The sequence below is a fragment of the Nyctereutes procyonoides genome, unplaced genomic scaffold, assembly GCF_905146905.1.
Source record: "Nyctereutes procyonoides isolate TBG_1078 unplaced genomic scaffold, NYPRO_anot_genome, whole genome shotgun sequence".
In the NCBI taxonomy this organism is placed as follows: Eukaryota; Metazoa; Chordata; class Mammalia; order Carnivora; family Canidae; genus Nyctereutes; species Nyctereutes procyonoides.
In genome coordinates, this window is record NW_026575122.1 from 26,034,626 (window position 1) to 26,047,502 (window position 12,877).

At 37.8% G+C, this 12,877-nt stretch overlaps 1 protein-coding gene across 4 annotated transcripts in view; it reads right to left on the reverse strand.

The window, feature by feature from the left end:
• The window catches only part of APAF1 (apoptotic peptidase activating factor 1), an 85,240-nt gene that overhangs the window by 22,978 nt on the left and 49,385 nt on the right, over positions 1-12,877 (reverse strand). For all 4 annotated transcript variants that reach the window (XM_055336442.1, XM_055336445.1, XM_055336444.1 and 1 more), the window contains exons 18-21: positions 7,821-7,982; positions 6,118-6,246; positions 3,250-3,375; positions 714-833 (exon numbers count right to left, since the gene is read on the reverse strand). In XM_055336442.1, the coding sequence (XP_055192417.1) occupies positions 714-833; positions 3,250-3,375; positions 6,118-6,246; positions 7,821-7,982 (537 nt within the window). The remainder of the gene's footprint in view (positions 1-713; positions 834-3,249; positions 3,376-6,117; positions 6,247-7,820; positions 7,983-12,877) is intronic.

The following is a 12,877-nucleotide window of genomic DNA, read 5'->3' on the forward strand; positions in this document are numbered from 1 at the left end:
CATGGAGTCTGCTTCTCCCTCTGCCTGTATCTCTGCCTCTATCTCTCATGAATAAATAATTAATTAATTAATTAATTAATGAAACTTGTAAAATGTAGACCACGGGGTATCTCACACCTTGACTCTGACCCCGACAGTAGACAGGGAGAAATTACCACACATCACAGACCGTTTACTCCCACATATCTGTCTCCAGAATTTGGATTCCACCTTCACTCTCTTTATATCCAGCTCAGATTTCTAAAGATAAAAAGGACCTTATAGGTGAAGAAAATGAGGCTCGGAGAAGTGTACAATTTACTCAACCATCACACAAAACCAGCTGGCAATAAAGCCTAAGCTGTACCTGTATCTCCGGAGTAAACAGTCACCGTTCTTCCTACTACATCAAATGGAGCTTTACAGCTTTAGAGCTTGTTAAACTCCATCCGACCCTCGGTCTGTCTCAAGTTCTCCTGGATTCCATGCAAATCAAGGAATGTGATCCAACAGGAAAGCAATGAAATGCGACAAAGTATCTCTTTTTTTCATTCTAAATACAAGCATATTTAGGCCTCAGCTCAAGGCCCACATATTTATTCAACTAATACCTACCGAGCACCTGTTAGATACTACACAATTATGCCTAATCCCAAGTCCAAAACCAAACAAGGAAAATGTAAATTGAGTTCAATCAAAACAATTTTTCCAATTGTTTTCTGAAAAATACTCACCTGCAGACGTTTTATATTGTCAACTGCAAGAACCATCACTTCATTTTCTTGAAACACAACATCTATTTCTTGCTTTAACACTATAGCAGAGTTCTTACATACTTTTTTGGTCTCCCAGAGCTAATTAAGAGATTAAAAAAACAAAAATAAGATAACCATATCCTAAAATATGTAAAAAGGCGGCTTAGAGGGATCCCTGGGTGGCGCAGCGGTTTGGCGCCTGCCTTTGGCCCGGGGCGCGATCCTGGAGACCCGGGGTCGAATCCCACGTCGGGCTCCCTGCATGGAGCCTGCTTCTCCCTCTGCCTGTGTCTCTGCCTCTCTGTCTCTCTCTGTGTGACTATCATGAATAAATAAATAAAATCTTTAAAAAAAAAAAAAAAAGGCGGCTTAGATTCTTAAAGCAACATACAAACCATGCTTCACACTCAAAATACCTATGATGTTACAAAATTCTCAATTATTAGATTATAATTCAACAAATATTTGTTAATTACATGCTATAATGGGTAGTAGTATTAAGAATAATGGGTGCTAGAGCCAAAATGCCCAAGTATGAACTCCTGTTCCACCTAAGGCTGCAACTTTGGGCAGGTTACTTAACGCACTGCTAATCAAAGTAAGAACTCCTGCTGGTCCTCAAACTGTCTGATACCAAGATAAGGTACCTGCACCAGGATGTAAATCAACTATATCACTAACACAATGTTAGCAGTATGCTTAGTGATATGATTAATCTCTTCTTAACAAGGGCACCACAGTGACTTGGTGGGTTTAATAAGTATCTGTCTTCAGCTCAGGTCATAATACCAGGGTCCTGGGACTGAGCCCCACGTTGGGCTCCCTGGTCAGTGGGGACCCTTGCCGCTCCCTCTCTCTCTGCCTCTCTCCTTGCTTGTGCTCTCTCTGTCAAATGAATAAAATCTTTTTTTAAAAAGATCTTTTTTTAACAAGACTTCTTGATGAAGAAAGCGGGGAGCTGATTTACATTCTGGTTCAAGTTTACTGAGACTGGCACTTAAAGCAGAACTGACTTAACCTTTCTGGAACTATTTCTTCAGCTGCAAAAAGGACTGCTGTGAGAATTAGCAAATATAAGTATAGTACTTCACACAATGTCTAGCATACAGTAAATAGTAAAAAAAAAAAAAAAAAACCTTCAGCTACAACATGTATAAAACACTATATTAGATGCTGCAGGGGTAAACCAGGGTCCCTGGCCTCAAAGACCTTACAGTTGGAAGATGTGTGAACAAGCTGGGGGAGCAATGGAATACAGAAGGTGAGAAGTAGAGCAAATCTATACTTATAGCAGAATTTGGTAAGTACCATAAGAAAAGGACATAGAATTATATGACATTAAGGAGAGAGACATTCCCCCAAAAGGAATACTAGGAAGGGCTTTGCAGGCTTGGAAAAACTTGTAGGACTGTTAAGATTTCAACAAGGAAAGAGACAGGGAAATGGGGTATTCCAAACATAAGAAACAACATAAGCAAAAGAAACAGGGAACTACAGGGTATTGAGAAAATGTGAGCAGTCTAGTCTAGGTTACCTGTAGGAATAAACCAAAAGAAAGACTGGAGCAGAATGAGGCCATACTGTGGAGAAGTTCAGTGTAGACTTAGGAGTACCTACTTCCTTTCAGTAGCCAAGAAAGCCACTATCTGTTTTTGAGCAAAAATGACATGACTGTGTTGTACATGAAGAAAGTATCTTGGAAGCAGCATACAGAAAACCAAGAAAGAAAAGACTGTGCCAAAGACTAATACATTAAGAGAGGCAACATGCTGGGGCGCCTGAGTGGCTCAATCAGTACACAGTGTGTGTTTCTGGATCTCAGTTGTTGAGGTCAAGCTCCATGTTGGGCACAGATGTTACTTAAAAATAACAAAATCTTTAAAGAGAGAGAAAGAGAGAGAGAGAGGGGGGGGGGGCAACATGTAATGAACACCTGAACTTTAAATGAAAAAGCAGAAATAAGGGTTCCTGGGTGGCTCAGTTGGTTAAGCATCTAACTCTTGATTTTGGCTCAGGTCATGATCTTAGGGGTGTGAGATAAAGCCCTACATTGGGCTTGCACTGCATGTAGAGGCTGCTTAAGATTCTCTCTCTTCCTCTCCCTCTGCCCTTCTCCGTCCCCACCTCTCTCTCTCCCTTTAAAAAAAAAAAAAGTGGAAATAAATGACAGAAAATGGAAAGGCAGAATCCATTAGAATTGGCAAGCAATTGGATGTGGAAATTTAAGGTGAAGGAAAGTAAAAAATTAAGTCAATATATTACCTAGTAATATGTTTAAATTAACCAAAATACAGTTTAATCATTGGACTTCTCCAGCACCTGGCTCAGTGTAATACTCAATGAACATGTATGAAATAAATGAGACTGTTACAGTCCACATAATATCACTTTTCAAGGATAAATACGAACCTAGTAGTTTCTTGTTTTAACTCCCCTAATACTGCTCATCAATTTCTTAGTTTCTTAGATGTACACATCAATAAATGTCTAAAATGAAGATCTCAGTATTTCTCACCCTGATTGTCTGGTCATCAGAAGATGTCAAAAATGATGATCCATCAGGAGAAAACATCACACAATGAACCCAACTTAAATGTCCTCTGCAATCAGCCACTTTTAAACATGAGTCCATATTCCACAACTACAAAATAAACATAGCACATAGGAAATCACATTCATAAGCATTTTGAACATATCAAGAATACTGAAAATAGAAAAAGTAAACCAGTAATTTCACTTCTATGAATATAGCCCCAAAACAAACTAGCAAAATTACAGAATGCCTTGTGCAAGATTATTCATTGCATCTTACTTTTAATAGCAAAAAACTGCAAACAACCCAAATGACCATCAATAAGGAACTGAATAAACTACATAATGGAATATTATTTAACAATAAAAACACCCAGTGACTAGTCAGTGGGACAGATTCTTTACAGAAAATAAGCAAAGAGTATATCATATATATTTCTACAGAAAAATATACATATATTACACTATACACACACACATCTGGATACATCCACAGTATATAAGAGATGAAAAATAAATGTAAATATAAACACAGATACAGATATGGAGATTTTATTTATTTATTTAAAATGCATACAGAGAGCACCTGAGTGGCTCAGTCAATTAAGCCTCTGCCTTCGGCTCAGGTCATGATCCCAGGTTCCTGGGATAGAGCCCCACATCGGCCCTACACTGGGCTCCTTGCTCAGGAGAGAACCTGCTTCTCCCTCCCTCTCTCTGCTTCTCCCTCTCTTGCTGCCTGCCACTCTCCCTCTGTCAAATAAATAAAATCTTAATTAATAAATAAAATGCACACAGATATCTGCTTATATGTACAAAAAAATGTTGGAATGTTAAAATAAAAACAAAAAATTACCTACTTGAGGAAGTAGAAAAAGACTGGACGGAAGGGTTTGGGATGAAAGCAAGACTTCTCTGAATATAACATTATAAAGCTTTGATTTGGCATCATGCAAACATTTTATCTTTTTTAATCATCAAAAAAAATAGACTATTTTCCACTGTCATCTAATCCTCATTTCAACTAATAGCAAAACCCTACAATAAATGAATATGCTAATTGTACATGTACACATTTCTCTTACTCATGCATATTACAAATTGTCAGTGTCTGCCACCCTGGCTGTACTTTGTCCTGAGTTCTGCTGTAAATTACTCAAATATATTCCAGTCTAATGAAGTACCATATGTGCCTGAGTTCCTCTCATTACACTCTGAATGACAGACCTACTTTATGCTTTCAGAACAAGCATGGACAAAACAAGTACTTCATCACATGCCCAGTGGTTTTCAATCAGTGAGTTCTATGGTTATAAATTAATTTTATAAAATTTTCTTTGCCTAATCACTAGAGTCCAAGCTCCTGTGGACATACAGAGCTAAAGACCAAAAGTGAAAGTAGTTCCAGAACTAAAAACTCTCCCTTGAAAATACTTCCCTTTTTCCTTCTTGTTCTCTCCCATCATTTTTCAGAGCCCCCCAAACCAAGTCCTTACTGTTTAAAAAAAAAAAAAAAAGGCAGTATTTCCTGGAGCTTTCTAATAGCAGAGAGTAGAGATTTAGAAGTGACAGGAAAGGCTGAAAAAGGAGTTGCTCCTCCATTCTTCCTAAAAATCCTGACAAAAACCCAGAGAGAGGAAATCTCTAACCATATCTACTCTGAGGATCTGAGGTAAGGTACAAGATCTCCTAGCATATTTGAATCTTTCAATTCAAGGACTTTGCTAAAAAGAACACTGCCCACAGCACCCTACTTCTTCCCACCACTTCAAACAGGGCTGGAGCTTGTTCACACTCACTGCCTATGCTTCCAATGGGTAAATTCTTGGCAGGAAAGTTCTTTAGTGTTAATTGCAGTGTATTTGCTTCTGTACTTGGAATTAAGTAGAGTTTACAGAATACATCCACTCTCTCATCTTATGTGTATTTCCATGCTGAAGGGCTACAGCTCAGAAATTCTTACCCCAACAGCTTTGCAGTAAGGGACAAGGCTGTCAAGCTCACTAAAAATTGCTGAAATAAGCACAGAACATGAAAGAAGTGCTTGCAGTAGTCAAGTTTCCTTGGAGGATAGACTGTGAACCAAGTAGATTTCTCTATTTTCCAGATAAAGGCCCATACCCACCTTCTTGGACTGTCATCACAAGGATCTTCAAATTACCTTATGGTAAGACCCACTTAAGGAGTAAGTAGTAACAAAGCTTGGAAAAACTAATCCATCTTGGAGAAAAAAAATACCAGAAATTCACTGCTTTTTAAAAAAAATACGGCCATTCACAGACCATTTCATTCCCGAAATTCTTCCAGGATCAATTAGTATGGACTCTGAATATAAAATATATCGGGTAAGTACAAAATTATAAATATAGGTAATTTATAAGAGTCATTTTATTCATTAGTGCTTACCAATGAAATTCCTAAATTAACCAATTCTAAACTCAACTTTCATCTTATTCTTCTCAATGATCTAAGAAATCTGAACTGGACTCATCTCTTATTTCTTTTACAGAAGAGTCTATGCCTATATTGTTTAAGAGATGCCATTGTTTCTGCCCAGGAAACCAGTGGTCATTCCACTGTGTCCCCAGACCTTGGCACATGCTAGCCATTCAATAAATATTTGGTGACACTGTCATTCCCTGTGATACTATTAAATTAAATCTTTGATCACTGCTAAAATAAGAAAGCTGGCTATACAGTTTAATATCCTAAAGCTATAGGTCATTATGCTGTGAAGAAAATGCTCTACTACTTCTCAAACATCCTCAGTAGTTAATGGTTTAAGGAGCCCATTCTTTGGTATCTTTGTACTTCTGGAGACCTAACTTCAAAGAGTAAGTAAACCACTCACCTCCACACAGCACTGGGACAAAGCCACTACTGCCAAATGATTTTGGGGGGAGAAGTCACAGTACTGGATGGTGCTGTGATGGCCTGTATGGATTTCTGCCAATAAGCCACCAGTATGAATGTCAAATAGCTGTCAATATAAAATAGGTGAAAGTAAAATACTTTAAAAAATATGGTATACTCAAACTGAATCTAAATTTTTAAGTCCTTAAAAAAAATTTTTAAATAAATAAATAAATAAATTTTTAAGTCCTGAAAAGATACAATTACTGATAACTGGCATAATTATTGACAGTCATAAATAAAATACAAATCAGTATAAGCATACTTTTAAAAATACTGCTCATCTTGAAACATGTTTCTTATAAAGAAAAATTTATCACAGATGATGTTTCAAGCTGGCCTAGGGAGAACTAATTAAAACTTTTGTGACTAAATGAATAGCCTAGCCAAATTAACATACAGAGAAGTTCTCCTGAATGCTTGTTTATTCATAAGAGGAAAATGGATATTCATAAATGAAGATGATCGAAATAATATAGAGCAGAGGCTTGCTAACATGAAATTAGCTCAACTAAAAAAAAAGTTAGCTCAACTATTTATATTTCTCTTCGAGGATATCAAATTACTCCATTACAATCATTTCCCCATTTTTGAACAAAAAAAGCTATTTTTGAATAATGCAAACTTAAACTTTTAAAAGATTTTTAAATGTTGGATATACTCTTCTGAAGTTTTTGCCAAATGACAAAAAATATTTATACCAATACAGCGTTGTGATTTAAGACCAAGGCATGGGCTTCCAGTGGAAGCCATGAGTATGTTTTGTAAACACAGAGCCCTTCAAGCATGCACAGATGGTAAGCAGCGCAGCATCAGGAGCTGACAGCAAAAGACAGGAAACCATACTTAAAATGCTTCCCAGAAGGGAAAAGAAATGTGTGGGAAATATCAGAAAGGGAGACAGAACATAAAGACTTCTAACTCTGGGAAATGAACTAGGGGTGGTGGAAGGGGAGGAGGGCGGGGGGTGGGGGTGAATGGGTGACGGGCACAGAGGGGGACACTTGACGGGATGAGCACTGGGTGTTATTCTGTATGTTGGTAAATTGAACACCAATAAAAATTAATTTATTAAAAAAAAATGCTTCCCAGGACAGGTCATACTTAAAAATTAATGGAGGAGAGCCACAGAAGAAATTTAAGAAGTATGGAATAGGCAGCTGTCTTCATTACTGGGTAGTAAAAAGTAAAAACCTAACAATTAGAACAGGCTAACAGAAAAGCACTTTGAAAATCACCTAAACCAATAACCAATGTACTCAAAATTTTTAAAAAAGTGATGCAGAAAGTATTCCATGTTTTAAATAAATTTGAGAAACACTGGATTAACCAATATAAATTACTTCTGTATTACTCAACTTCTGGAGGCCTTAAGTATGTTAGCATACACTGAGTAACTCTAATGGGGGAAAACAACACATGATATTTCCCAATCTGTGTGACCATGGAGACCTCTCCTCACAAAGCCTACCAATATCCCCTGGAGCACAGTTTTGAGAACTATGAAGTTAGAGAGCCTCCCCAAAATCATACAGCTATCCTTTCTTTATATCAATAAAGTATACAACACAAAAATCAATTTGACATTTTCATCTTCTTTAAATCAGGCTAATTTTGGCTTGTTAAAATAATGATACTTACAAAGATTTTATTTTTTGCTGCCACCATTATCCTAGTGCCATCAGCAGACCATGAACAACATTTCACTATCACTTCCATATCCTCTTGAGGCTCCTCTGAATTTAGGAAGAACTGCTTCACATTAATGCTTTTCCTCTCATTTGCTGATTTTACATCCCAAAGCTTCAGATTGCAAAGATTAAAAAAAAAAAGTTTAAATTTGTTTTAATCTCAAATCACACCTCTAGAATTCCACCTGGATTAAATGTCATGCAAATATTCACTTTTTCTCATGAATTACTTTCACTTATGCATGACTTTTTATAAAACTTTTAAATTAAGTACTCCAGCTTATTTCACCACCTTCCCAAAAAGAAAAAAACAAAAACAAACACAAAACTAGAAGCACTGCCAGAGATGCAAAATGCAGAATATAAAACTAAGTAAAATACTAAAAACTCCTTGCATGGTGTGAAGGAGGCTAAAGATTAGGCGTTGACAGTAAGGATGAGAGTAGAAAAAAAGTGAGAGGAGACTCACAACTTGCCACTGCTGCCCTCTGCTGTGCCAGGCATGAAGTTTGCCTCCATCGACTATGCACAGCCTGGACACCACACAAGGCCCAGTCTATGGCATGTTAAAAACATAGCAAAGCATCCAGAGACATAAGGAAGTCCCTGAAAACAGAAAACAAAGAATATGCTGGGAAGAAGCAAAGCACCTTGTGTGTATGGTGGGGGCAAACAGAGCTCTAAAACAACTGAATCCTGAGGAATGTGATTCAAAAGACTCTTAACTCACTCACTAGCAGAGCCACCTGAACAGCACAAAGAAAAAGTCCTTCAAGAAGACTTCAGTCCCCTAGGCCTTAAGCAGCATCCCAGCTTCATAGAGTGATAATGGCTGCCCTGCTCAGACCAAGGGCTGGCCAAGGACAAGGACAAAAAATAATAATAACAAATAAATAAGCTGTTTCCTAGGCTTTACCTCCGTTTCCAAAGAACAGCTCCAAGATAAAACCAGATTTATCCGACCAGGCATATTTTTAAATCTCTCTCAAGTCCACAGACATATTATATACACCCAATATCAAAACTCTTCCCCTTGCAACAAATATGGATAAACTGGATAAAGCAAGAGACATCAGATACTAAAACAGCCTTTCTTGATACTTAGAGAGGGGGGAAAAAAAACCTACATATAAATGCCAGAAGCTTTAGTCACATCAACTAGAATATATGAGAAATCACACCATTTCACTCTTAATATGAAAAACAAAGCAACTACTGCCTGGATTTAAGAAAGAAAGACAAAAAAAACTAACACAGCCCAATTTCATTAAATCTGTCTAAACTATATTCTGCATCTGGACCTGACTTCAGCTTCTACCCAAGTGTGATGAAATTTCACATATCAGGGGACCAAGTAAATACCAGCATTTGATTTTCAGCAAGTCACCAAACTATATCAAGGGACCATGTGCACACTGGCCCTTGAGTTTTAAATGGCAATTTTTAAATAAAACTTACATTTTGAAATGGTTCATCAACAGGGCCTGAAAAACACATGCTGATCAACATACCCTGTAAAATGCTTAGACAATTACAGAGCCATTTGGGGCAGGAAACAGCTTTACAGTTTTTCATCCTCTCAGAAGGCAAAAGCTTTAGAAGACTTTGACCTTGAAATGCTGTTATCCAACATCATTTTGCAGGACCTCTGCTTACTACATGTCTATCAGCATGAGCCGACTGACGATACTGGCTTAGCAGCACTGTGGGAAAGCTGCCACAAACACGGTAGTTCTCACCAAGAGTGCAATAATGTCTCTCCCCCACTGCTAGTGCTCTGTACTCTACAATCACATTTTGATACTCACACATGAAGTCAAAATCCTGTCCCTGAAAACTTTTAACACTGTTTTCTTTTGAGTTTGGACAAGTCTTAATTTGATTTGAAGGGACACAGCAAAGGTTTATCATCTTGAACACATTAACCACTATGCTAGTCACTTTGAGATTATATAAATAAATCAGGTATACATACCTTTCCCAAGGACTTTACAGGTCAATAAAGGAGGTAAGACAAGCCTTTAAGTGACTCTCAGACAAGGTACCTCTGATGTGTCATTTGAGAGGAAAAGATACAGCAGAGTGGGCATGTTAGACCCAAGCTTTGGACTTGAGGGAAGAGTTTTTGCAGAGGTGGACACCACTGTCTCCTCCTGAAGATTAGCCTACTGTAAACCAATTTAGGATGGACATAATTTTGACACTAAAAAGACAAGAGGAATACTCTATGGCCTAGATTCTAGGCTAAAGGGTCAGAATAAACTTAAGTACAAAATGGGAAAGCAAAGACAATGAAAAGAGAAAACAGGCTGCAGTTTGGGTACAGCACCAGGTGCCTGAACACATCCTGGACACAGTCCTCACCTATTCTCAGGGCCCCCTGTTACCATTTCCATAACTCGTCAATTCCCTTATCTCTCTCTCCAACTGGAATCTGAACAACTTCAGGCCAGGAACTAATTGTTTGGTGTTTTGTTTTTAGTATTTAAAACCCAAATGCCAATATCTGGCACATAACAGGTATTCAATAGATAATCAAAAAAATACATTTTAAGTGAACAGATAGATTCTTCTTGTGTTTCAAGCACAGGTGAGTAGAAATAATAGTGTTACTGAAGGAAATAGGGTTCAGGTTAAAGATGCAGATGGAACACATACATTCATCTTCATGTCTTCCCAAAATCCACATAAAACAATGGTAAAGAAAATTTTTCTCCATAGGCATAGTTCACAAGACAAACAGGAAGGAGGAAGAGTTAACAACCACAAATTGTAAAGGATAAAAAGCAGAAAGACAAGTGATAAAGAGGCTCCTAAAAACTGAATCCTGAGCACACCATGGGGAAAGCCAAGAAGCAGCCCAATTCATAACATAAAACTCCTAAAAAGCTAAGGAAGTGTTGTACCAGGTACCTTCTGATAAAGGTGGAGTATCACTACAAATCCCTTGAAATCCCCTCCACAACTATGCAATCCAGGTTGCTATATCTCTACTCTAGCTGAAGAGTAGAGGGTTTTTCTACACCCTGCACAATTAAGAGCAGGGTCACCATTTTGAAAATAGAGAAATTAAGAGAAAGTCTATATCCCAAATGTTAAGATCTCTACCTAAACATCTCAGAACCTGCCGACCAGACTTATACCCTACAAGAGGGAAACTGAAGATTCTTCTCTGAATATCCAACAAGATCAAGACAAAAGATCTAAAGAATATGACATTAGGAGTTTGCCATCAAAAATGGAAGGCAGATTACCCTACAGGGAAACTCACCAAAAGCAAGCTTACAATTCCTTACCAGCCTTTTAGTGCTGCATTCTTAAATATGAGCAGGACATATATCTACTACATATACAGATCTTCTTCAGCTTAACTCCCAATAAACTTATCATAAGTTGAAAATGGATTTAATACAGCTCATCTACCTTAAGCGTGCTCAGAACACTAATATTAGCCTACGACCAGGCAAGATCATCTAAGAAAGCCAATTTTATAATAAAATGTTGAATATCTCATATAATTTATTAAATACTGTACAAAAGCAAATAACAGGGTAGTGCTACAGACAGGTTCTAAGTGTATCGGTTGTTCACTCTCATGACTGCATGGGAGACTAGGAGCTACAGCTCATTGCCACTGCTCAGCATCACAAGTGAGGATCATACTGCATATCACTACCCAGGGGAAAGATTAAAATTCAAAATTTGAAGTACAGTTTCTACTGCATGTGTATCACTTTTGCACCATCATGAAGTTGAAAAACCTTAAACCATCCTAAGTCAGAAACCATCTGTAGATATACACAAGGTCAGATAGCTAAGCTATATTTCTAAAAGACAGCAGAAACCAAAACCAACACAGAAAACATCAACTATACAGGAATATGAATTAAAAAAAACTATTAACGCCCACAAAAAGAGAACTGCATCCATGAAACAAAAATAGGATAAAATGAAAAAGGAACAGAATTCTTCTGGATCAGAAGACTGGGTACTTAAAAATATGACAACAGAAATTAAAAATCCAATGAAGGATTAGAAAATAAAGCTAGAAAATAAAGCTAAAGAAATCTTGCAGAAAGGAGGGCAAATGGACAAAGAGAAATAGAGGAAAAAAATAACCAAAAAACCAAACAGGAATTCTAGAAAAAAAAGGAGAGAAGAGGGCAGGCCGGGTGGCTCAGCGGTTTAGCACCGCCTTCAGCCCAGAGCCTGATCCTGGAGACCCAGGATTAAGTCCCATGTCGGGCTCCCTGCATGGAGCCTGCTTCTCCCTCTGCCTGTGTTTCTGCCTCTCTCTCTTTCTCTGTCTCTCTATCAAGAATGAATAAAACCTTTAAAAAAAGAAAGAAAGAAAGAAAAGGAGAGAAGAATAAATTAAATAATTAAAGAAAGCCTAGGGACGCATGGGTGGTTCAGCGGTTGAGTGTCTGCCTTTGGCTCAGATCATGATCCTGGAATCTGGGATCAAGTCCCGCCATCAGGCTCCCCACGGGGAGCCTGCTTCTCCCTCTGCCTATGTGCCTGCTTCTCTATGTCTCTGATGAATAAATAAATATATCTTTTTAAAAAATTAAAGTAAGCCTAAAGAACTGAAGTATTTGAATTTCCAAATTGAAAGAAGCCACCGAGGGACGCCTGGGTGGCTCAGTGGTTGAGTGTCTGCCTTTGGCTCAGGGCATGATCCTGGGATCCGGGATTGAGTCCCACATCGGGCTCCCTGCATGGAGCCTGTATCTCCTTCCGCCTGTGTCTCTGACACTCTCTCTCTCATGGAGAAATAAATAAAATCTTAAAAAAAAAAAAAAAAAAGAAAGAAAGAAGCCACTGAATGCCAAAGCACAAGAAATGAAGACAAACCCACACCAGGGCACTTATGAAATTAAAAAAAAAAAATTTCTGAAGATAAAGATCTTAAAAGTTTCAAGACAAAAAAAATAGATTATATATGAATCAGAATGGCCTCAAACTTTTCAAGACAAACTTTAGAAGAGAGAAGACAAGGGCATA